This window comes from Ananas comosus, linkage group 23 (assembly GCF_001540865.1).
Source record: "Ananas comosus cultivar F153 linkage group 23, ASM154086v1, whole genome shotgun sequence".
Lineage (NCBI taxonomy): Eukaryota > Viridiplantae > Streptophyta > Magnoliopsida > Poales > Bromeliaceae > Ananas > Ananas comosus.
The window spans coordinates 3,996,759-4,023,767 of NC_033643.1; the positions used below are offsets into that span (position 1 = coordinate 3,996,759).

The 27,009-nt window shown below is 35.3% G+C and overlaps 3 protein-coding genes across 6 annotated transcripts; all 3 read left to right on the forward strand.

The window, feature by feature from the left end:
- On the forward strand, positions 1,437-9,290 carry LOC109728200 (solute carrier family 40 member 2, chloroplastic). Of its 3 annotated transcripts, none has more exons than XM_020258560.1 (14): positions 1,437-1,814; positions 2,975-3,188; positions 3,332-3,395; positions 4,046-4,170; positions 4,252-4,341; positions 4,919-5,098; positions 5,193-5,267; positions 5,687-5,788; positions 5,875-5,986; positions 6,379-6,525; positions 6,875-6,981; positions 7,068-7,181; positions 7,505-7,803; positions 8,858-9,290. In XM_020258560.1, exons 1-14 carry the CDS (start codon positions 1,636-1,638, stop codon positions 8,862-8,864), a joined length of 1,815 nt encoding a protein of 604 aa, XP_020114149.1. In that variant the 5' UTR covers positions 1,437-1,635; the 3' UTR covers positions 8,865-9,290. The 3 variants fall into 3 exon arrangements, with proteins under 3 accessions (XP_020114149.1, XP_020114151.1, XP_020114150.1); XM_020258562.1 differs by having other exon boundaries at positions 1,662-1,814; positions 2,962-3,188; XM_020258561.1 differs by lacking the exon at positions 1,437-1,814 and adding an exon at positions 1,901-1,997 and having other exon boundaries at positions 2,962-3,188.
- Positions 18,200-20,318, forward strand: LOC109728299 (probable N-acetyltransferase HLS1). 2 transcript variants are annotated; one of them, XM_020258676.1, is made up of 3 exons: positions 18,200-18,518; positions 18,763-18,896; positions 19,268-20,318. In XM_020258676.1, the coding sequence occupies exons 1-3, from the start codon at positions 18,312-18,314 to the stop codon at positions 20,151-20,153; spliced, it is 1,227 nt and encodes a 408-aa protein (XP_020114265.1). In that variant the 5' UTR covers positions 18,200-18,311; the 3' UTR covers positions 20,154-20,318. The 2 variants fall into 2 exon arrangements, with proteins under 2 accessions (XP_020114265.1, XP_020114266.1); XM_020258677.1 differs by having other exon boundaries at positions 18,200-18,506; positions 19,268-20,316.
- On the forward strand, positions 22,155-25,837 carry LOC109727803 (universal stress protein PHOS34-like; the record flags this gene model as incomplete). The annotated part of the gene is given in 4 exon segments (XM_020257985.1): positions 22,155-22,261; positions 24,329-24,438; positions 24,890-25,008; positions 25,510-25,837. Coding segments are annotated over 4 exon segments (345 nt in total). The 3' UTR covers positions 25,598-25,837.

Genomic DNA, 27,009 nt, shown 5'->3' on the forward strand with positions numbered 1-27,009 from the left:
TTAAAAAATTATAATAAGGACCAAATGTGCCATTTATCCTAAATATTTTCCATTGACAAAAACTCGACCACGTTCATTGAATCTAAACCGTGTTTCGGCTCATTCACGCTCGTTCTGGGTGCGGGGTAAGCCACAGTACCATGTCATCTATAGACCACCAATCAAAACACAAAAACGTGCTTACGAAGCCACATCTTCTCTCCTCTCATTGGATCGGTGTAGTAGACCCTGTCCATACAATAATCCCTCATCCATTTGCATCAAACGCCTCTATCGATGTTCGCTAGGGGTCTGTTTGGATTGACGAATCCGTAAATCCAACGTAAGTCAAGTGCAGTGGTGTTTGAGTTTTTCTGAAGTGTGATTATTTTTTGGTTGTTTGTTTTGACGTAAATCGTATAGCCTGAAAGTTAAATTCAATTATTTCTTCTGTTTGTTTTGATGTAATTTGGTGCTGGTGAAATTAGTTTTGTGAGTTCCGTTGTTTGTTTTGATGTAAGTAAGTGGATCTCATTATCTCCTAAATATAATAGTAAATTTACCGCTATAAAATTTAACTTATTATATAATTAATTTTTTTTATTATTATTTAAAGATAATCCTAATTTATTATAAATAAGGTAATTCTAATCTATTATAAGGGAAGTAGAGTTTAGGTTTTACTGTTTAATAAATATTTTAGAGGAGGTTGAGTATGGTGGAAGTCGAGTTTGACACTTTAGAGGAGGAAGTCGAGAGTAGGTGAAGTGGAGGTCTAACGTAACTTGAGTTACATTATATTTTTCACTTACACCAAAATAAATAACGAAAGTGATGGAACTTGAGTTCCATCACTCCACTTACACCAAAACAAACATGCCCTAGAATGTTCCGAACGAACTGTGGAGTTCGACGTCCGCACGTAACACCATAGACCGGGCCCACGTCCCACTCTCTGACTTGTGGGCCCGCAGTTGTACAGCTGTTACACTGTAGTCCTTCCACGTGGACCTGTCGTTCCGCATTAAAAGATATCGCCTGCATCACAAACGCGCCGCATAGAAATCCATATGCGGAAAACAACTGACCCGTCCATTTTGGTATTTTCACGGCAGTTCGTTTCTCGCATGTAATATTTTATAGGTTCCTGCGTATACGATTTCATCCGATCACCGCATAGAGGGGAGGCTGATGTCTTTCACGTTGAACCCTGTCTACCACGTCATCCGTAAGCCCGTACTATCACGACCTCACCTTTGGTGAACCTACATTATATGATAGGCTAGGCTCGATCTCTTAGACCAGGTTCACGAACCGTGTCTCCCCTCAGCGAGAGATCCAATGATGTAAACTGATTCGTAGCCGTTGGATCTCAAACGAACGGTCACAATAATACTAAATAATTCCTTTTATATTAATATTATATTATTCTTATTTTTTTCCTTTTTGGCCTTTTTCGTTTCCTCCCCGTTCGGTTCGTTGCTACTGTGAAGAAGATAAGGGGAGAGAGAGAGAGAGAGAGGAGAGAGAGAAAACCCTAATCGTGAGCTCGGAGAAACCCTAACCCTAATCAAAATCCTAACCCTAAGAGGGTGGCTGCATGAGTAGTCGGGCGGAGGAGGGGCGCGACGTCAATCCCAGGTTCCTGAAGCATCCATGGGGTTGGTTATCGTCGTCTCTGCTGCGCATCCGCCGCGGCTCCTCCGCGCCGCCGCGTTCTCCACTCTCCGAGGAGGAGCTCCGCCGCAGCCCCTCCGCCGCCGCCGCCTCCACGGCCTTGTCTCCCTTCGACGGCCGAAGCTGAGGAGCCCTTCTCAAAATGATCCCTGCGGCAGGTAATTGGCGCAGTCTCTTCGTCTTGGAGACACTGATAACCTTTTTCCGCTTTCCGATTGGACCAATTTTGATCTCTGATTGAAGCTCTTTTGGTTAGGAAATGGGTTTTATTTGGAAAGTTCGCACCTTTAGTAGTTTGAATTGGAAATGTGGGATATTGGAATCTGTGCATGGTTATGCTGGTTAGTATGGATTGCTCTTGTGGTGGTTTAGTTCTCTGTCTTGTAGAAAAGAAGGATTAATTGTTCATTGTATAGTCGTGAGAAAAGATAGTAAAACATGGGCTCTTATATAGTTTGAGCATCGAATTCAGATTATGGAGTTAAGCTCCTCTAAACTTCACTGTCAATAATGTAAACAGCGTATGTTAGTTTATGTAAGATGTGTGTTCAGTGTAATTTCTTTCATGAGCTGGTCTCAAGCCGTAATAAAGGAGTTTCGCATAATGTAGCTTGACAGCAGGGTTATAATTTTTGCCAGGAAAAGCAATATATTGCATTTCCGGCGCAAAAATGCGATGGTGAGGAAAGAGTGGGATAAATGCACTGGGGCTCGGACGAAATGGTGTTGAATCAGAATTTGAACGAAAACAGATCAAAGTGCTGAAATAAGATTTATATATAACCGAAAACTTGGGGTGAAGATTTCGCTTTTCCTGCCGGTAGAACTTCTTTTTTTTTCTTTTTTTTTTCATCGGAAATGGTATGACTTCTTTATGGCTGAGTTGTTTGGTGAAAATTTGGCATAATCTATATATTTGGTGTCTTTTCTTGTACATATCAATAAGGACAAGATGTGGTCTTTTGATATCTTTGGAAACCGCTTCTTCATGCTTCCACTGAAGTTTCACTTTGGATTAAGGGAGCTCCAATCTCCCGAAGGATGATATATTTGTAGTTAAAGCAATCATTTTTCCTATTTTGTGTGCTATGATGTGATTTGGTGCTTTTTTGTCTTTCATGAGTACCTGAATTACACCTCAATGACAGCTTGTAAAAGTTCTCTACCAAATCAGTGGACTATGTAATATGTATATATATTGCTATCATTATGTGTTCCTTTGTTTAATCTCATTTTGTTGGTTATGTTCAGTAAGATCCGTACTAAAGTTTTACTATTGTTGCTCAGTATTGACAACATCTATAGCTCATCATGCCAGGTGGGACAACCTTACATCGAAATGTTCTATGGCAAATGTCGAAGTTGATTTCAACCATGTAGAAACTAAAGATGAGGCTGCGGATGAACTTTCATCTCTTTCATCTGGTTGCTCTATTCCTGTTGTTCATCTCTCAGCTGATGTTCTTGATTCAGGCTCTCTAAATCTACTAACAGAGGAGACTTGCCAGAGTTCCATCTTTACCGAATTGCCGGTATCTGTTCAAAGTTTACTTGCTTTTGTATTTTTTTTTCTTTTTTTATCCAGAATATAGTTATTGTTTCTTTTTATCTTATTTCATCTCTTCAGTTTTGTATGCTACCATAATCGTTATATATCCAATATTGTGCTGTGCAGGTTCTATCTGAAGGTGAACAAGATACTCTTGCAGCAACTCCAGTTCACCCTGCAGGACTCCATGGTAGTAAATATTCCCAATTCAAGATGACATTAGTTTGTTTGTTTTATTTTTGCCATTTTATAGTACTGTTTCTTATTTACAAAAGAAAAGATTAGGAACTATCATAGTATATGAAGTATATGAATAATTAAATTTGGAGATTTAGTGTCTTTTAGTCTTCTAAATAAACAAGACCTTTCATTGTAGATTAATTTTGTTGAGTCCCAATATAAACTTTTGGCTTGCTATTAAGTACCAGTGTTAGTTTATTTAAGTGTTGTAGAAGTCACGACCACTACTCTTCATCGTTGATTCAGATGATTATAAACTTTATCATCATGTTAATTGAGCATGCATTGCATGTAAACCAGAAATTTTTTTTTTCTTTAGTTGGTATGGGATTCTTCCTAGTCTGAAATCTGAGCCTTTGTTGTCCTTGATTTAGCAACAATATGTTTGCAAAGATTTCTAGGTTGGTGAAGGCATTATCTATGAGAAAGGAGAGCTAAAGTGAGCATGTTTAGGCTCACGCATTTCTCACAGTTGTTCAGTTTAATTCTAACTGTAGGATGTGTAACATTAATATCACTGGATAGGCTTAGCATGTAAAATTATTTATTCTCTATTTACATTTATCAAGATCATTGTAACATCATTAAAGATTTTTGCAGCTTTGTATGCTAGCTATGTATTTGGGAATTTGGTGGAGCAACTTTGGAACTTTGCTTGGCCTGCTGCTCTTGCAATTCTTCATCCAAGTCTGTTGCCTGTGGCTGTTGTTGGTTTCTTTACAAAGGTATAGATGCTATATTACAATATTTATTAAACTGCCTAAAAGTGAAGGGAAATTCCTAATCCATTTTAATGACATTGGCAGCTTTCGATCTTCATTGGGGCCCCAATTGTTGGTAGACTTATGGATCATTTCCCTAGACTCCCAACCTATCAAAGTTTGAATGCTATTCAGGTGTGCATATGCCTTGTTGATATCTTCTATCTTATGCTTTATGGTTGGGGAAATATGGATTATACCTAGAGATTGTTGCTTGCGTTTACTACAAATTTATTTCTTGGAGTTTGACCCAGATTTCGGTTACATTCTCAGGTTTCAACTTTTAACTTCCTAGTCCTTGAAGTTTGTTCAATGTAACAACTACTAAGTTCCGTTGTTATTTTGTAGTCGAAGAACCAAAAAAAAAAAAATTTGCCAACGTAGTTTACTAACAATTTACTGTTGCTAACTCAAAGAAAGTTGCCACACTGACAGACTCTGATGATGGCGCTAATTTGGCATCTTTTCTCAAACAGTAGGCTACAAAGAAAGTTGCCACACTGGCAGACTCTGATGATTTGCGCTAATTTGGCATCTTTTCTCAAAGAGTAGACTACAGAAGAACTAATTGTCATGTGAAGAAACTTTAAGGACTAAGGTGTTAAAATTGAGACTCTGAAGATGTATATGCTGTCAAACTTTGAGATTTCTAAATTTATAATTTACTCCATTCATTTCTGACGACTTAATCTTATATAACTTCATCTGTCAGGCAACTACTCAATTGTTGTCAGCTGCGATGATTATATATGCTCTCAAGAATGTAAAACACATATCTACGTCAGCTGTTCTTCTCCAACCTTGGTTTATTGTATTGGTCGTAGCTGGGGCAATTGAAAGACTATGTGGTTTGGCACTGGGGGTCACTGTGGAGCGTGATTGGATTGTACTGGTAATCTACACAGTTCGCTTAGTTAATTTTGACCATTTTATCACCTTTGAATTACCTATCGCCCTTATACAATGTTTTGTGCTTCTTTGTGAAGTTAGCAGGAGCAGATAGGCCAGTTGCACTAGCTCAAGCTAATGCTGTGCTTAACAGAGTTGATCTTCTTTGTGAGGTGAAAACACTATGCTGCTTATGATTAGTATAAGTGATAGGAAATTCACATGACAGGTCCCTGACTTTTAAAGCAATTTCAAGCAAATCCGTTAGTTTTGTCTACTTTCAGTGGAATCTAACTCTTGTAAACGTCATATTTGCATTCCTTTTATCCCTACGATTGATGCCCCTGACACTCTACACCCAGCATTTACCAACTTTAAAGACAAAAACTTAGAATACTGAGACTAATGATTAGACATAAAAGCTTAGAACCAGATTTTATATGGAAAGATGAATAGTTAGGGATTTCTATAAAATTGTCTAAAGAAGATAGGGACTTGCACGTAAATAAGATTTAAGTAATACTTTTCAGTTTGATAATCTGGAGATGCCTGCCTATTTGATGCGAAAGTAGATGTTTATATATATCCCCAGGTAGCTGGTGCTTCAGTTTTTGGCTTTCTATTATCCAAGTTCGACCCTGTGACCTGCTTAAAGATGGCTTGTGGTTTAATGATATGCACCCTTCCTATTCTGGTACGCCAATTTTTCCCTTTCTGCTCAACTCTATGTTACTAACTTTTCATTCTTCAGCCCATAATTAACATATTTGGTCTTTCCAGCTTATACTAGGTCAGATTATAAATATTCTTTCTAGTCGTGCTCTTGATCGCTATAGAGTTCCTTGTGATAAATCTGCTGCAGCTGATATTCTTCTCGATGCCAGGAAAATAGGTGCGGATACTAATTCTTTGGAACACCTCTCCCTCTCTCTCTCCTTGCTTCGAATTGGGACCTATTAGGGTTAGGGTTAGGGTTTGGCGCAGGGTTTCGCACTTGCCGAGTCCTTTTTTTNAATGCAAAGACCTTACCAAATATTCCATCAAGCAATGGAGTATTCCATTAGGTTACCAAACAATCCATCAATAAGTTTATAAATACCATTAATGACTATGAGAAAGTTAAATAAAGTATTTGGCAAGGTTGAGTAGTAAAATCAACATGTCAAAAGTTGAAGTAGCCATTTCAAAATGTGCTATGGTCTGTTACAGATTTACCATATATCTCTTACTATTTTTTATTTTTCTCCTTACGTAGTATATGCCTAACGTTCTTGTTATTTCCAGTTGAAAATGGATTAGAGACCATTAAGCATGGGTGGAAGGAGTACAAACATCAGCCTGTTCTTCCTGCGAGTGTGGCAACTGTGCTCCTATATTTTAATGTAGCACTTGCCCCAGGTGCCATTATGACTGCACTTCTGATGCATCATGGTAAGTGTAAGTGTGTAACGTATTTGCAGTTTTGCCCTTATGATAGTGGGATTTAGTTAGACATGATTTAGTTTCCCTTCATGGTTTTGGAGTAAAATTGTAGATCTCAAAGAACAAGATGATGGTTGAGGACTAGGTTTTATCTATTAAATCAGCGCTATTTCTTCTTGTCATTATCTCTTTTCTGCTCAGCTCTCTATTTTCTTTATTACAGTGAAGCCTATTTTCTTTGTTCTGCTCGGATCCTCTTCATTATGAGGGACAAAGCTCTATGCTTATATAGTGCTTCCTGCTTAGTCCTCAATATTTGTATCTAATACAGAATTTAGTGCTCGTGATATTTGAACAGGCATAAGTCCTTCTATTATTGGTTGTTTTAGTGGATTATGTTCTCTCATGGGCTTCACTGCAACATTCATTTCTTCGAGTCTGGTAAAAAGGCTTGGAATTCTAAAGGTTGGGTTCTCACTCTTACAGTTTTTCCAATTTCTTTCATAATTTCCTCCAAAATCTGAACTGAAAATTGCTATAATTTATGACAGGCAGGAGCAGCTGGATTGATATTTCAGGCCTTACTTCTAACTGTAGCTGTTGCTGCGTATTGGACAGGTTCCATATCACAGAAAATACCGCTAATGATCTTTCTCTCTTCTATTGTAAGCACTATTCGTTTTCCCTTTCTAATACATAATTTGCTCTTAGATATAGACTAAAATATGGAAAACCTTCCACAAATTGCATAATTTTCACATTGCCTCCTTGAAATGTTAAAATCTACATTTTACCCCATTGACCTATTTAAGCATTATTGTTATATCTTTTGTCTAAGGAACACTGGTGAAAGGCGGCTAACTGGCAAAAGATTTTATGGGTATATGTAGGTTTATAAATTATAATGTTAAAGTTTGGCGACATAAAAATGATGATATTTGTACGTGTCAATGTAAATGCAGAGCATAATCCCATGTATAATATACAGGTACTATCTAGGTTGGGCCACATGTCCTATGATGTTGTGGGGACTCAGATACTTCAAACGGGTATACCCATCTCGAAAGCAAATCTGATAGGGACAACAGAGGTGTCGATTGCCAGCCTGGCGGAATTTCTAATGCTTGGGGTGGCGATCATTGCGAATGATGTCTCGCACTTTGGTTTCCTCGCTCTGCTCTCTGTGTCTTCGGTTGCGGGTGCCTCGTGGATGTTCTGCCGGTGGTTGGCGAATCCGACCGAAGAGCAGAGGAAGCTTTTTGTGTTTGATTGGCAGTTTGAGGCCATGTAAGTGCTATTTTTCTTTGTTTGTGATCTTTGCTCATTGAATGGCACATCTGGTTTCCACATAAATTCTGCAGACACAACTTCGTTTATTCAGAGTTTTCCTGTTTTTCTTGGAAAATAGAGCATAAAGTCAGTTTGCGGCTCAACTATTATAGGAATAACTGCAAGGAATGCAATGATAGTGTTATAACAAATCGGCATCAAATTCTGTATTGTGATCTTGTAATTTTATATGCTTGGAAGTGAAACCTAACACTTGTTTTACCCTCATCAAATTATTAGTACAACATTGGCATTTTTGCTGCTAATGCAGTTGAATCCAAAGGTATTTATACAAAATGTGGATACCTGATAATGTAAACCGAGCCATTACTTATTAATTCTATATAAAGATTCATAACAGTTCTGAAGCCCTTATGTTCCATTTAAGAACAAGGGTTAATTGCATATAGGTCCCTGCAAATATAGTGAATTACAAATATATTTCTACAAAGTTCAACTTTCATTTGTTGTCCCTACAAAAGTTCTAATGTTTTCAAATATGTCCCTTTGGTTTGTTACTGTTAAAGTACTGTCTATTTTATAAGTGAAATGACTTTTTTGCCATCACAAATATGTCCCTCCAAAGTCCCAACTGTTAATTGAAGAGGGGTAAAAAAATCAATTCACCTCATTAACTAACTAGAGTTAACTATTTAACCTATGGTTAACTAAAATTTTCTAACGGATTCTAACGGCAGGAACATATTTGAAAATATCAGGGTTTCTGTAGGGACAATATATGAAAGTTGAATTTTGTAGGGATATATTTGCAATTCACTATGTTTGCAGGGATATGTATGAAATTAACCCTTAGAACAACTATAACTTCAAGTGCTTAATTGCAAACCACTGAAGAAGTTTACAATATACATCAGTGGCACATTTTCCAATAGTCTTTAAATTCTGTTCTATGCTCAATTGAGATTTTACAAATGACTAGCATTTCTGTCTATTGAACTTCTACAAATAGATGCTTGCTTAGTTCATTTCCTTGTCTTTTCAACATGTGCAGTGATTAGCAGCAACCGTTGAAAACATTTCCAAATACCCTCTCGCCACTGCGGCATGTTACTCCAGACACCGCTTCGGCATTTAGTCGGTCAGTATAAACAACATCATATAGTTCTTCAAGCTGCTTTGGTATTTTATCATTGCAGAGGAAAGAAAAAAAAACATAGAAGAAATGTCAACATACACAGCTTGTGATCAAGGGATGTGTAGGATAAATTCGTTTTATTGCCTAATTTCTGTTTTTTTTTTTATTTTTTAAAAGTAGACCCAACACAGTTACACAGGATAATACATGTCGTTTATTTTACAGTGTCATCATAGATCGCTTTCAATTGAATTGTATTATACAAAAGGTAGCACATAAGATTGTAGCATTCTTTGGTAATGCTTTGTCCTTGCATTTTTGGAATGAATACACTATTGTTTGAACCAAATGTTTCATGTGGTTGCTTATGAAGAACACCTATCATGTTGTGGGGACACATTGAGTTCCTTGCAAGAAATAGATGTAATCTCTTTCTAAATGTCGGTGACACACTTTTGATACATGTGCGCGCGTGTATGTTTGCGCGTGTGCGTACGCACGTGCACGCGCACACGTACGTGTGCATGTGCATGTCTGCGCTTGCGAGTAAAATGCAGAACACGTTCAAGGTGTCCCAATAATTATGAATTCAATCTGATCGAAACAAGTATGTCAACACCTTCAACAGTATGTTTAGTTGATTAAACTCATCAATTAGGTCTAAGCTTGAAAACAATTATTTAGGCTCATATGCTGTAGCTTGGCTCATATTCAGTATTTTTCGTGCTGATAATAGAATAAAGAACCCAAGCTTTATTAAATCTAAGCAACATAAACAATCTTCTATAAAACATTATTTATTATAAATTGGCTTAGTAGAGTGGTTAGTTCAAAAGTTTAGCATCTCTACAATCAAGTATAGATATTATCCATTAGAGTGAACAGAAATAAAGATTATGTTTAATTAATTGTAATTAGCTAAAATATTAATGCAGTGAGATTAGGTGCTGTGGTGTAGTCAGTTAATTTGTATGTAAAAAGGATATAGGTTTAATATATATCAATGTGTAATGGCCTTGATGAAATGAATTAGATGAGGCTGGAAGGGGAAAAAGCTCTTGTACTTAAATTATACGACAATTTGAGATCGCGACCTGAGCTTATGTTTTTACTGTACATAAGCTGAGCTTATGTTTTTACTGTACATAACCTCCGTAGGAGGTGGTTTTCGCCGTTAAATCGTAGTATTCAGGTAACTTGTGTTGATTTCAAAGTTTAGATGGTGAAGTGAAACTGAGCTAAATTTCGGTGGATCTCAAACATTTGTCTCATGGTTAGTTCCGAGTCCTTGGTAGCATGATATCATCCAATGTGGTTTGTTGTGATATCAAACTGTAACAGATCCAAGTTTTGATTGGGAACAAAAATATAGGGCACTCATTGCTATAATGAGGCTCCATATGCTGAGTGGAGACCAAGTACTTGCTTTTTGTACTTTTTATCTTATGCTTGATCTCATTTAACCTATAACTCTTGTTTTTAGTGCCTTTCCAAGGAGAACTTCTGAATGTGTATTATTTGAACAGAGCTATTCAAAATGCTAATAATTTTTCGCATATTTTTAAATAACTACTTACTTTACAGAAGTAGAAGTATTAAATTGAAACTGTTACCTTTCAATTCAAAAACTTGTTTTAGCTTTTCGCCGCTTAAAGAGACGTAAAAATTTTGTTTCCAAATGTTTGTTGCTGAAGCTTTTATAGTAGAGAAACTATTTCAAAAGTCAGGTAGAAGAGGCACTGGTGCTGCATAGTCGTAATCTTAGTGCTTAGAACTTGTTAAGTGTGATGAAGAAGCACTAATTACTTTCTCTGAGCTCTTTAATACACTCTCAATTATGTTTTTTGACACTAATCTTAAAAACACTGTGCATAAGGAGCCCCTAACAATCAGAGAACTGGGCATCTTTAGAGTAACTTTTCGAGATTTCTTTCCTTCTTTCCACTATTTTCCCCAATTGTTAGATTCTTTTCAACAAATTCAGACAATACACATTCTATTATGAGAAATCTTAGATGTTTCTCCTTCTTCTAGCATTTCTTTTTTCTGATAACAAGCACTTTTTAAGTTGATTGAGGTTCTCTATCTTAAGTAAGAAGTACTTGAAACAAGAACTCTAATTATGTTCATCAAAAAGATTGATTTGATAGGAAATGGCTAAGGAATAGTCTCAATATCTCTGCTCGTATGCTTGATAGAAAATTACAGGGAAACTATATATGCTGCATGCATTGATAGAAGAGATAATTGAAAGGAAAAAAAATTTTGATATTTAACCCATGGCCTTTTGGAAAGGAGGGGAGATTAATTAGGACCCACTCTACTATCATACTACAAAAAAATACTAATCTAATAGAAAATGAACTAAAAATAGTCTCAACAAATCTGAGTATTATATATTCCATCTGTCTTGGTATAACACTGTAAATGAGTTGAAATATTATCAGCAGTTGGGAAATATTTCTCCTATGATAAGGAATAGCCATCTATGTAGTTCATAATGGGAAACAGTAATTTGTGTCTAAAAGCTTAAGTTCGACTTGAATTAAATGAGATGAAATTAGTGAAAGGGACCTGGTAGGATTCAAACGCAAACAACACATTATGTTTTGGTATTATGTAAAATAATATGAAAAAATATTCTGTCACTAAAAGCTTGCCTGCTGAAGAGTAGTAAACTTATATTTGACATGTATTTCTATTTTATTTGGAGTGATGTGGGAGTATCCAACACTATCCTCAACCTTACTCCCCCACCAAACACTGAAGATGAATGGGAGCAATAGTTGTCATTCAAAAGATTGATTTCATTGAAAATTTTGGGTGCATGGGGCTATAGATTAGATGTTGAATATGTCCAAACTGGTTGACAGGTGGTGACTTAGGCAGCAATAATGTTACAAGCAGCTTAAAATGTATTCTAAAAATACTATCAATGAGTCAGCTTTGAAAATTGCAGTTTAGCTTCTCATACTAAATGACACTCATAATATTGAAAATCTGTCTCATCATCAAACAATTGGAGTTTGGGGTATATTTTGATGCAGCATTATTCACAAAACAATAGTCATAAATTTCTGAAAACACTAGTACAACTACTGTGGAAAGTACCACAGCATATAGAATCAACATGATCACCACTCATTGCTCTGAGGAATTTAATGAGGCCTTATGTGCTTTTTTTTTTTTTTTTTTCTTTCTTTTTTATATCTTTTTGCCCTACTCTTATAGGACATCTGACCTATCTAGATGATCCAAGAATTCATCTGCCAAATTGGTGTTTTTATGAGAAAAAGTCTGGAATGTGAGAGCAACATTATGTTATCGTGTCCCCAACTAATCAAATTGTGTTCATAAGAAAAAGTCTGGAATGTGTGAGCAGCAACTAATTAAATTGTGTTCATGAAAAAAAGTCTGGAATGTGTGAGGAGCACCATGTTATCATGTCCCCAACTAATCAAATTGTGTTCCTATAACTCACTGATCTTATCATATTTTCTTTAAAAGATTTATTATACTTTTTTTTCTCAGAAGAAAAAATTTAATTAGTCTAATATGATGCAACTGCTACATAAAAGATCACTTTTTTTTTTATGAAACGCATACGAAGAAATTCTTTTGTTGGTGGTGAAGCTCCAAGAGCTCTATTAAATCTTCTCTAATAAAGTGTCATTTTTTTTTTGGCAAAAACCTCTTTATTAATCTTTGATAAGTTTTACTTTTGGTTCTCAAACTATAAGGCACGTGATACTTTGGTCTTCAAATTTTAATTTATTGTAATTTTTGGCACTAACTTTTGAATCGTTGCAAGTAAATTTCACAACCCAATTTAATTGGCTTAGTATTGAAAAATTATTAGTATAGAAGTAATGTAAAAGTATTATGATTGATGATGCGGCAATAATTAAAAATGTTATATCACTTTTATATTAATGATTTATCATATTTAGTTAGCTAAATTAGGTTATGAAATTTAATAGCAATAATTCAAAAGTTCAAGCCAAAATAAAGTAGAGTTGAGGACCTAAATATCATGAGCTTCTTATATAGTTTGAGGACCAAAACTGTAATTTATCCTCAAATATTTCATACAAAATCACTCCATCAAAAGGAATGTGTGTAGTTCCTTTTTCACTTTATTTTTAAAAATCAAGCATAGGCTGTCATTTTGCACTCTATTCACACCTACAGTGTGATTCGAATAAAAAAAACCAAGGTTTTAAGTGTTCGTCGGTACGAGACTTATCCATTGTGCCGAATCGTGCCAATAATATATCGGCACGATACAGATCCCGTGCTGATGACACAGCTCAAAACCCTTTATTTTTTAGAGTAGTAAGTAATTTTCTCAATAAAATTTAAAAGATGTGATAAAAAAACATAATAAATAGTTAGAATATTTTGTTGCTAAAGAAAATAAATATTTCATATTATGATGTGTCGGCACACAAGAATTTTTTGATCGGCATGTATCGGCACGTCTCGGCACGCACTGTGCCGTACCGTACCGGCAAGTTTCCGACACGATCCCGTGCTACGGCACTTAAATCCTTAAAAAAAAAACCCTTCCAACCAATCGAACTAGCAATTGGTGGCGAAATTTGCACAGATGAACAATGCAAACATTATTCGTATCCTTCTTACTTTTTATTTTTGGCGAATGAACGCTTCAATTTGTCTAAATAAATTTGAATAACTAAATATAGAATCTCCAATCCGAATACCATGTAAACAACTATTTTTTTTTTACTCTTACAGTTCACTCTCATGGCGAATTGTGTTCTAATCATTTATACTCAAACAATTAAAGTAGATGAGTAATCTCTATTAGGGAAAAAGTAAACAATAAAAACAGTTGAAAAGTGAAAGAACCTACATTAGAAAGCCCTAGAATTTCTTTTAAAAAAAATATATATATATACAGAAGTAACAGAACTTACTCAAGCTCGAACTAAAACTATGGGCCATTTCGAATTAGCCATCTAAGCTATTAAAATTTTAATTTGTTTGATTTAAGTTAATTAACAATACTTTGATTCAAAATTTAAGATAATTATTTTTTTAATAAATTTATAATTGTGAGAACTATACGAAGTATACTAACAAAATTTATAAACAACGCATTCAAATTTTAAAATCAAAATACTTATGACTGATCACACAAATCAATAAATTTAAAAATTAAATAGTAAAATTAAATTTTAAAAAATTAAATAGCTAAATCAAAATAATCCATTATAATTCAAATAAGGTTTGTATGGTTCAACCTTCAAAAGAGAAAAAAAAAAAAAAAAGCCTATAAGTGGAGCATTTCTTGTACCATCAACTCAAATGGGTAATCAAAACTAGTACGTAGCTAGTACTTACCATCAACTCAAGAGATACACAAGAGATATGCTACATAAAAATATGTGTTTAATATCTCTTTTCTTTGTTATTTCCTCAATCCATGCTAGGGCCAAAAAGAGAGACACAATATATGTAACGATCCGACCCGCTAGCAATAATAATTCGTTGGGTCTAAATCACTGGTTCAAAATGCTTAAGCCGGGTTATTATTACTAGCGTGTAGCCCTCATATAAACTGATCGAAATTAGTATCCCATTCAATGTGGGATTATTGGGGCGTTACAAACTCCCTCCGTTTAAACCCTGACGTTCTCGTTAGGTGCAAACCAAATCACAGACAGACAGAGTAGGACCAGATTACCAGGCGATGTGAGATTCTAGAGGTGGCTCCTACCGGTTCAAGAAGTCGCTCCCCCAAACCCGTTGGTATAGCATTTTGTTCCGCATAGCACTTAGCTCCCACACTTTCAGCTGGTATTCGTCTCTGATACCAATTGTAACGACCCGACCCGCTAACAATAATAATTCGTTGGGCCTAAACTATCGGCCCAAAATACTTAAGCCGAGTTATTATTACTAGCATATAGGCCTCACATAAACTGATCGGAATCAGTATCAGCCTATTGGGGCGTTACAATGTTCCCTATATAGGAAGAGCACTAAATTAGGAAGGAATTTCCCACCTTTTCCCCTCACTTTTCTCTCGTATGTGTAGGCTCTAGCCCATGCAACTAAAAAGGACACAACATAGGTGAAGTGAGCATCTAGGGCTTAAGAAGAGGAACTAAGAAGAGAGATTCTTTCCCTGCCTTAGTAAACACAAAAAAATTAAGAGTGTTGGCAAATGATTCATTTCTCTTGTTTGGTCACTAATTTGTTTTTGAAAAATATTATATATGGGAAAACATCAAATACCCCCCTTGTGGTTTCGCTTTTTCTCATTTTAGTACCCTATGGTTTAAAGTGTATCAAATTAGTAGTCTGTGATTTTGCACCTTTTCACTTTAGTACTATGTGGTTTAAAGTGTATCAAGTTAGTACCCTGTGGTTTCGCACTTTCTCACTTTAGTACCCTGTGGTTTAAAGTGTATCAAGTTAGTACCCTGTGGTTTCGCACTTTCTCACTTTAGTACCTTGTGGTTTCGCATTTTCGCACTTTAGTACCCGATGGTTTAAAAACCACAGGATACTAACATGATGCAGAAATAAAACCATAAGGTACTAACTTGATACACTTTAAACCACATGATACTAAAGTGAGAAAGTGCGAAACTATAGGGTACTAACTTGATACACTTTAAATCACAGGGTACTAAAATGAATAAGTACGAAACCACAGGGGGTTTTTTTTAAAGTTTTCCCATTATATATATACATAATTACAATTATCATCACTCTGTCATTATAGTTTAAACATAAGTGAGACACTCACATATATGCTAGTTGAAGAATGATTAAAACCATATTTCAAAAACCCAATAAATAATTAAAAATTGGAGAAACCAATACACACACAATCATGTGGCAATAATCTTAAATAAAGTGACTTTAGTGTGTTTACTTCCTTTATGATAATTAGTGCTATTATTGATAATTACTGATATTGTAAATTGGTATCTGTATTTTAAACTTACACTCTTTAGTTTATAGATTTTGATATATCTATACCTTTATACCTATATACATTAATCTTCATGGCTAAATCCTATATGTACCCACCCCCTGAATTTGGGGAAGAGTGATGCCTACTTTTTTTTTTTTCTTTTTTTTCATTTAATTATTGTGTTATAGAAATAATTTTATCTATCTATACCTCTATGCCTATACATTAATCTTTATGGCTAAATCCTATATGTACCCAACTCCTTAATTTGAGAAAGAGTGGGGCATACTTTTTTTTCTCATTTGATTATTGTGTTATAAAAATAATTTTAATTATCCATCTATATCTATTCCTATATANTTATAGAAATAATTTTATCTATCTATACCTCTATGCCTATACATTAATCTTTATGGCTAAATCCTATATGTACCCAACTCCTTAATTTGAGAAAGAGTGGGGCATACTTTTTTTTCTCATTTGATTATTGTGTTATAAAAATAATTTTAATTATCCATCTATATCTATTCCTATATATTAATCTCTATAGCTAAATCCTACATGGATGTATCCACTCGCTTAATTTGGAGAAGAGTGGGGCCTAACTTTTTTTTTTTCTCATTTAATTATTGAGTTATAGAAATAATTTTAATCATCCATTTGCGTGATATGCAACTTTTCTCGAACAATATTGAATCATTTTGTTGAAACGATTAAATTCTTTTTTATTATAGTTTTATTTTTTAAAAGTGTTTGTCTATAATATAGACTATATATATTTACTATTTATTGTACTAAACTGATATTTTATTCTTTATAAATTATTACTTTAATAGTATCTACCCGCCGTAACACGCAGGTGACTACATTAGTATTACAATATAATATCCTTATTTTCTCGGATTAAACTAAAATAAGTTAAGTGATTTACAAAAGGGACCAAATTGTTATTTAGAAAATAATTTTTTTTAAGAAAGAAAGGCAGCATGCTACCCACTTCATTTATTTTTTTAGAAATAAATTTAACTGAAAATGTGAAGCAACTAGGTTTCAAACTTGGAACCTCGTTTGTACTATTTTTTAACGACTAGGGACTTAAAGTGCAGTGTATCCATGCGAAGGTTCATATGCTAAACATTTCAAATAACAAGCACAAGGACCACCTTGCAAAATAGAGATTGGATAGGGAAAATCCATATATTTTTGTACTATTACAAGTATCATGCTCTAAGGTTCCAATTACACACTTTTAATTAAGTTATATAATTTTTATCGGTCGTCCCTAGAGCAAGTGGCGAAGGGCTTGGTGGTTGGTATCCGAGACTTAAGTTTGAATCCTAGTTGATTCACATTTTCAGCTGAGTTTATTTCTAAATGAAATTAACGAAGCGGGTAGCGTGCACTACAACAAAAACGGTCTATAGCGACACATTTAAATGTAGGTACATGTCAAAAAAGTGCTGCTAGCTAAAATTACCGACATTTTTAAAAAGTGTTGCTATATGTGGGGTCGCTAGGTATATAGTGACAGTTAAAGAGTGTCGCTATAACCTAAAAGAGTGCTGTTAATTTACGAACACTTATTTAAGCATTTAGCAACCGCCGAAACTCTATCTCGTTGGCTGCGGTGGCGGAGGAGGACGACAGTAAAGGCTTTTCGTCTAGAATTTCAGTGGGTTGAGTGAAGAGAGAAGAAAAGTTGGTAATTGATTTATCCTTTTTTTTTTCTTTTCTGTTTGTAATCGGGCCAAATGGACTGTGTGTGGTGGGTTTAGCAGAGCAATCTTTTATTTTTGGTTGGATTGTGCTTTATATTTAGGCATTAGTAGATATATTTTTAAGTTTTAGCATAAATGGGACACTTACTCAAAAGTGTCCCAAACATGTGTCCCTATAACCTAATTCTGTTGTGGTGGTGCTACCTATCTCTCAAAAAAAAAAAAAATTATATAATTATTAGGCTAGCTAAAAATCTAGTAATAGAAGTTTCAAAATGAAGATCTAAACCGTTGAAGGTACTTGGTAATATATGATTTTTGAAAATCTAGTATCTTAAATTTTTCAACTTTGTCCTTTCTTAAAAGTTTTGAATTATTGATTTTTAACATCACTTGATGTATAGAAAATCGATTTTAAAAACTTGCGAAACTATAAAATTTTGCATTTTAAACATTCTTGATCATATTTAATGGTTTAGATCTTATATTTGTGTAAAAACTTGTGTAGCGTACACATAATGTAATTGGATTCCTAGCCTTGAAATTAAGTTTAGTAGAAAATGAAAACTATTGCCTTGTGTTCTATATAAGTGCAAGGACACCATTCTCATCTTATATGCTTGAGCAAAAAGAGCTTCATATATTCATCCCTACTCTCCCTCTTTCTCTCTCTCTCTAATCTTTGTGAACAAAGAGGATAATGGAGCTCAACTATGGTAGTAGCATGGAGATGAGTGTGGTTGTGAGGGAATATGATGGAGAGAGGGATTTGGAAGAGGTGGAGAAGCTTGAGAGGAACTGTGAGATTGGGTCCAGGAGAGGCTTTTCCATCATCACCAACATGATGGGTGACCCCCTTTGTAGGGTTAGGCTTTTCCCTCTCCATGTTATGTTGGTAGGTGTGGGGGTATGGCTTTATCCATTTATATATCATTGCTTCTTTTTTGTTGCACATATATATGTTTTTACAACCCATCATCTTCTTGCTCCCTATTTCAATGTTCTAACCATGCAAGTATGAGATCCACAAGAGGTTATAATATATTGAATGTCATACAATTAATGGTGATACTTCACTTGATTGTTATATATATATATATACATGGTTGTTGTCTTTATATAAGTGATTAATGTGAGAATAGTTTTTGCAGGTTGCTGAGTTTGTGGGTGTTGGGGAGATAGTTGGAGTTGTTAGAGGTTGCATGAAGTGTGTGGGGACTGGTCTTGGTGCAGGGAATGTGTGGATAGGTTGCATCCTTGGCCTTAGGGTCTCCCCTAAGCATAGGTTATAGCTCTCTCTCTCTCTCTCTCTCTCTCTCTCTCTCTCTCTCTCTCTCTCTCTCTCATATTATTATCATGTATGAAACTAAGCATTTCATGCACAGAAAGGCCCATATGAACTCAGTAATATTTAATGCATTCAAGTTAATTTGCTATTACCCTAGAAGAACCAATGCATGATGATTCCACACCCTGGACAAAAAGATGTTGTACAAAGTTTACTTAATGTGATGTATGGATACTTATGTGCATATGCATATAAAGCTAGATTGATGCATAGTTGTTGCTAGAAACATTAAGTTTTGAGACAAAACAACTACTTGAGAGAAGATCACAAGTATGATTCTACTCACTCACCAATATCATTTGATGCAGGCGGATGGGGATCGGATTAAAGCTTATGAAATCTATCGAAGCATGGGCCGTACGAAATGGCGCGGAGTACATTCTCCTAGCGACCGACGAGAACAACGTCGCCTCGATAAATCTCTTCTCTCTCAAGTGCCATTATGTCAAGTTGAGCTCATTGGCGATATTCGTACAACTGACCGACACGCACCCAAAGATTCATGCCCCATCTAATGACGTAGCGATCGAGAAGTTAAGCATCGAGCAAGCTATACTACTTTACAAAGATCGACTCGCGAATGAGAAGTTCTTTCCTTTAGATATAGATAACATTCTCAATGAAGAGCTAAGCCTAGGCACTTGGGTCTCATATTACAAAGGGGAAAGGTGGAGTGGTTTGCATTGCAAAGGAAAGGATGGAGAGTTCCTAAACAACACACCAAGTTCTTGGGCTGTTGTTAGCATGTGGAAAACCTATGACTCATACAAGTTCCAAGTTAAAGCCACACCTCTATTTAGGTGCATTCATGCTTCTCTTAAACAAATAGGACCCAACTTTCTCCATTGCTTGAGGATTCCCTTGGCATGCAAATTGCCACTCAAGCTATTTGGGTTCCTCTTCCTCTATGGGCTTCATGGTGAAGGGGATAATGTAAGGGAACTCTTAAACTCCTTGTGGTGTTTTGCATTTAATATGGTTAGGGATGTGAGGGATTGCAAAGCAATTGTGAGTGAGGTGAGCTTAAATGACCCTTTGTATGCTCACATGCCTTGGGTTTCCTCCACCTCATGCATCAATGATATTTGGTTCTTCAAAAGAGTGGGTACAAGTAAAGGAGTGATGAAGGGTGAGGAGAATTGGGTTGAGATGAACCCTAGGGTGCATTGTTTTGTTGATCCAAGAGATTTTTAGCTTAGCTAGGGAGGGATCTTGTGAATCACTCAAGTTTTGGCAATTTGTGGGTTAAAGTTTCTTCTTGAGAAAAGCACTTTTTTTGTTAGAGGCTTTTGATTCTTATCAATGCCTATGCATGTGCTTGTCAAATCTTGGCCATCATCTATATATTCATATGGTTCTCTTCCATTATGTTACTCACAATTTTTCTACTTTTAATTAGTTACAAGATCTAGTAAGTCATGTGCAAGCTTGAAGGTATGAACATTTTGTTCGGCATATCTCTTTTAACGTAATAATTAGAAGATGAAAAGTATAACTAGATACCTACGACGACATATTATATTCAACTTTTAAGCTATTTTCTTGGAACATTACTTTGTAAGTGGTATGTATTTCTGCACAAGAATTATGGCCGGCTTTAAGATCTTATTGGGGGCTAAAAACAAACTCCAAGATGATTATCATGAAATAATCCTTAAAAATGCACGAATTATCACTAGATAATAAATCAACATCCAAACAGACTCCATGAGTTCGTTTGGATGTCAGAACAAGTACTTATTCAGTAATAATTTATGTGTTATGAAGGTTCGTTGGGCCGGGGTTAAATTGATGAACCTGAGCTTGGCCTGACATTTTTCGGGGTTTCATTCTATTGCTCAGCACGGCAAAATAAAATGGTCCAGGCCCATCTGTCGGTATATAACCAGAGATGTATGCAGTTAAAAATACAATTGTTATATCTAAACCCATTTTATTTGGGGGATCTACCTCCGCTCCTCCATTTTCTTAGTGGATTGGGGTGAATCCAAAATGTAATGATCCAATCCCGACCAGAACTGTCCACCACGCTCCATTTTCTTAACGGACTGGGATGAATTCGGATTGTAACGATTCAATCCACCAGGACTAGTAACTCATTAGGCCAAGCCACCGGCTCAAAATATTTATGTTTAAGATGTTATTACTTAGGTCCATACTCTTTTATATTCTTAATCATAATTTTTTTTCTATCAAATGTGGAACTATTAGAGTGACGCACATGATGAATTATTCTTTATTCTAATTTTCCGTTTATATTTTTCTCCATATTTGGAGCAGATCAGGCGGGGGCTACATCAATCCGGATCCACATTTGCATCCAAGTAGGTGCGTCAATGAGCCGAACACGAGCAAGCTAGGACTGGGTCGCATCTGACTCGTTTTATAAATGAGTCGAACACAAGTTGACTAGTTTAAAGTATCGAGCCAAAAAATTCTGCTCATGTTTGGCTCATTTATTAACGAATCGAACACGAGCTGACTCACAAACAACAAGTTAAAAGGATTAAAAAATATATATATATAAAGTAAATTTATGAGATCTTATCGATTAAGCTTTAATCTAATAGTTGAAACTTTATATATGAATGGATCTTTTTATAAATGAGTTGGACTTTATATTTAGATTGGGTTAAAAATCAAAAAATAAAAGTTTGTATCGTGTATATATATAATTATTTATTTATATATAAATTATATATCGAGCCGAATACTAGCGAGTTGATCCCAGCTCGTGTTCGGCTCGTTTATTAAACAAAGTTGAAAAATTCAGCTCGTATTTGACTTATTTATTAAACGAGCTGAAAAATTCAAATTCAACTTATATTCGACTTGTACGCTAAACAAGTGATTCAATTTCGAGCACATGTCGAGCCGGACCCGAGCTCGGTCGTGAAACAGCGAGCTGGATCACCACCTCTGATCCGTGAGAAGCATCTTGTGGCTGTTACACCGAAGGAGTGACATATATCCGTTACACCGAAGTAACCCCACTCTCTCTCTCTCTCTCTCTCTCTCTCAATAATGCGTAGGCCGAGTCATCGTCACCGCCCATCGCTATCCCTTCGTAGCGCACGCACTCACACACACACACACACACACACACACACACACACACACACACTCTCTCTCTCTCTCTAACGTCTCTCTCTCTCTACTTTTTCTCTCTCTCTACCTTGGCTCGAGCTCTCTAATGGCGGAGAACCTGGTGCGCGGCGGCGACCACCTCGTCCTCGTCACCGTCCTCAAGGAGGCGCTCTACGAGGAGGGCGAGATGCAGCTCTGGGAGGCCACCGGATCTCGTACGCAAACCCTAACCCTAACACCAACCCTAATCCTAGCCCAAACCCTAACCTCTCTCCCTCTCTCTCTCTCTCTCTCTCTCTGTCTTATTTCCAAGCCCTTGTTTGATGATCTCTTAGTTGATTAATGATTCGTGTTTGATGTGTTGTTTAACTCTTTGTATGGTTATGAGATCGAGATGGGATTGGATTCAATTGGATTGGATTCGATTCGCAATTTGATGGAGCCTGGAGGGACATGCTTTGTACGGAGAGTAGTATCGTGTATGCTATTGATGTGTTGGTAAATTAATGTAGGTTTCTGAACTGCGTGTCTGAATTAATCAAAATCCTCTTTATCATGTTTGCTAATAAATAATCGGCCTAGAAAGGTAGCATTTTGGGGGCAAATCGAGGCAGTTCTCCGGACTACACGAATGAACTAATCAAAATTGTTAATTTCGTGTTCGTCGATAAATCAACGGCCTGGAAAGGTAGCATTTTCTAAGCAAGTCGACATAATTGTTCGGACTACGCACATGAAGTAATCAAAATCCTTAAGCCCTGGTTGAATGCATGAATATCTTGTTTGATATACCCCTTGATTTATTCAAGAAATTTGTATATTTGATAGATAAGGAGTATAATCAAATGTTTAGAATAGAAAATTATCTTGGGTCTATAAGTTATTTTTTCAGAATAAAATAATTGCTTCGTACGTGAAATATGTTATCCTATCAAATCATGGATAGCAAGACCTTCGAAGAAGTAAAAAAATTATACTTCCTATTTACAATCATACTAGAAATTCTTATACCGAATAAGTTATTCTTGAATAACTTATTTGGACATCAAACAAAGGTTGCTAAATCATTGGGATTTTCTTGTTGTAAGATATGGGGAGGGAAGGTGACTTCTTGGAAATCGAGTTCCAGTTGGGGGGACTCAAGAGGTTTGAGTTTAGGGTGGCTGAGCTCCCGATTCTCGAAGAAACTAAGAAAAAAGAATCATTTGAGATTAAAACTTCTGTTATTTGGCATGAAATGTGATTTGATTGAATTGGGGTTTTTACCCCAGTGATGTTTAGATTCTGTTGCAAGTGAAAAACGGGGTGTTATGTATTGATAACTTGATTATTTAGGGAATAGAGAGCCAAAATTAATCATTTGAAACTTGTAGTACTAGAATTTGGGAGGAAGAAAATGCTAATATCTTGTGCTGGTCTTGCTATTTTCAATGGAATCGGCAACAGATTTGACATATGCTGTAAGTTGTGATGAGTTGAGTTTTTCACGTCATCAGTAATTGAATTAAGAAATATTGAAGCAGCTTTCGGTGAACATTGAAGCAGATTTCATTGAGCACGATCCTTTTGATGTCATAATGATAGCGCATTCATAGAGTCCGGTCATGTTATTTTACAACTAAATCAGAGTAGGCTAAGAGTACGATTTCTGTTTACATGAGTTCGAAGTTCACTTGGGTTTACAGGCATGTGAAGAAAATTTGCCAGAAATCAGGGCTAAGTGTTTGATTGAGATCCACATATTTTTCATGCAGTTCTTGTGAAATTTTTAAAGTTCAAATAGTGAGATGCAATAATAGTAAAGTTTAGGGGGGATCTGGGGCATCGTTTGCCATATTGAAACGTATGTATTACTCGCTTTAACCATAAGAGTTCGTCATTGTACTTCCACGAGTGTTTCGGTGGATGATATCCATCACATTGCTCAAAACTCGATAGAGTAAAATGTAGACTTTGAAATCCCAGGGCAGTGTGGAAATTTTGATATCGATAATTAATTTCTAAAGTTCTCATCGGATATCATGAGTGATGCTAACTCTACTTTTTTTTCACATACTATAGCTCTTACTTTTTTATTAACGCCATCAAAAGTTGCTAACAACATGGTGTGAAACTACACCTACACCTATACTTAACATATTTGAAATTTCAACTATCCTTTTTCCATTTGCATTATGTTTGTGGCTATGATGTGGTATAGCTCTTGTTGTTGTTGCTACTTGTAGTTCTCATTCTTTCAGAGTTTGACCGTATACTTCCATTTTTTGGGCTCTATTATGCAGCATTCATCCCTCTCTCTGAGTTCTCTGACCCTGGTATTGCGAAGAAGTATGGAGTGAAGCCCGATGCTGAAACACTGGATATTCTTAACACTCTAGCCAGGCAAAAGGAGGTCTCAAAATTCGTATATGCTGTCTTTTTTTTTGGGTGAAAAACGTACAAAACTTGCATGAACTATGGACTATTTTGAAACGGCTACCCAACCTTTCAAATTTTTGATTTTACTGCCCAATCTTTTAATTTGTTTGATGTCAGTCAGTCAGTTGCACTTTGACTTTAAAGTTTTAATACATCGTTTATTTTTTTAGATTTAATTAGTATACTTTATACAATTTTTGCAACTATAAATTCATTAAAGTAATTAGCTTAAATTTGAAGTCAAAATACCGTTGACTGACTCAAATTAAAAAAATTGGAAGGTTGGGTAGTAAAATCAGAATTTTGAAAGGTTGGGTAGTTGTTTCAAAATGGTCCAAATAGTTCACATAAGTTATATATGTTTTTACCCTTTTTGAACTATATGTTTGGTTTATTATATTCCTCACATGGATTTGACATTTAAGGTGGTGGTGGTTATGAAAATCTACTGGGGAGATGCCCGTGAAAAGATTTGCGAAGCTATCAATAACATTCCCCTGAGCTGCATTGTTATGGGAAGCAGAGGGCTCGGCAAGATAAAGAGGTAAAATTATAACATATTTGCTTCTATACAATCTCGAAATACTCAACTAAATCTAACATTAATTTTGAGATTCTGGGTGTTTTATTTTTCTTTTTTCCCTTGGTGAAAACCTAATGACGCTCCCTGAACCTTTTCTACATTCTGAAATGGGTGCCTAAATATTTTATAATTTTGATTTTGCTGCCCAACTATGTTGTATGTTTGATGAAAAAACTTCTTGGGTACAATGTAATGGTATTTTCATCCTTCGGTCAGAATATTCTGTAACCTAATGGAGTGTTGAATTGCTTTTGCAATGTAAACAGTCAAGTTCTATCTGAACTTGACGGAATTTTCTGACACGAAGGGAATGAAAAGGTGAAACTAATGAAAGATGTAGCAAAACAAATGCTTTTCAAAGTTCTGTTACATATTTCAAAATATACCATATTTCGCGTGTAGTTTGTATATCATTTTTTCCTTTTTATTTTCGATTCATATGTGCTCCTTCTGTGGCTGCAGGGTTTTGTTGGGCAGCGTAAGTGATTATGTGGTGAACAATGCTCCATGTCCGGTCACTGTTGTAAAGGGCACCGATCGCGAAGCCTAACTCATTTTCCAAGTATCAAGCTGAGCTTTACTCGTCGACAGGGCTTTGTTTGGCGCTCCTCTTTCCGGTAAAATAAGAAACTTTTGAGTTCTTGAATTATGCTAAATGAGTGTTCTTTTTCGTAACTTATGCTTGTATATTATGCGTGTTTTGTTGTGTAGTATTTGCTCTGCTATGTGAGAAACAAATGTTATGCTAACCGGTTGTTTATGGTTTAAATAAATGGGTTATTGTCATATATCTCTCTTAGGTCCAGTTTACATGCTTCTCTGATTGTGATTCTCACTATAATTTTATAAGGTAAAAATGTATAAACATACCTCTATTATTATCTTTTTTTGGATCCGACTACTTAACCTTGAAATTTTTGATTTTTCTATTAGATTTTTAAATTTATTTGATTAGAGTCCATTAGTGACTTTTTAACTTTAAAACTTGAATGTGCCGTTTATTTTTATAGATTTAATTAGTATTTTTGTGAAATTTATACTTTTGTAAATTTATTAAAATAAGCAAGTAGCTTAAATTTTGTATTCGAAGAATCATTAAATTATTTAAATCAGATTTGAGTACAAAAATCAAGATTTTAATAGGTTTTGTAGTCAAATCAAAATAGTATATGGTTTAAGTAAGCTTTATATATTTAATAATTTTTTAATATTAATGGAAGAAAGATTGAAAGCGTTTTTAAAATGTTTAGGCCTTGTGAAGCATAAATAGTCTTTAGAGCAGCTCAATCACACCGTTTGGATGGGGGGGATAAGGGGAGGGATAACCCTTACCCCCTTTTTATATCTAAACGCAATTTTTTTATCCGAAAATGGTAGTTTTCGAGTATCTGAAATAAGCTGGTATAACTATTTTCACCAACACCTTTATTTTCTATATAAAACTATCCGTTATTTTTTTTATTTCATATTATCTATCCATACGCTATTTTTTTTATCCCTGAAAACAATTCAATTTTCATCCAAACACTATTTTTTTTATCCTCATACTTGTGTCTATTCCTGTAATAGCTAATTCTTATTTATACCCGAATCAAACACTACCATTAAATGAGAATAGTGAAGCTCTGATATTTTGCTATTTATATTTGTGATTGTTGTTGTGCATCAGGAAGGAACCTCAAGGCTATATAAATGCTTTTTTTTTTTTTTTTTTTTTTTTTTTTTTTTTTTTTTTNTATCTTCTTAATTTCAAAAGATGGAAACTTTTAAAAGTTGAATACCAGGCTGGCATATATTATGATGCTTTTATTACGAGAGAAAGTGAAAATAAACTTCCGTGCTCCAAAAGTAGAAGCAACAACTTAAAAAGTTTCTCGAGGGTTTGTGATTGATATTGTGCATAAGGAAGAAACTTCAAGGTTTGTTTTGAAAATAGCTTCTTTATTTCAAAAGATGGAAACT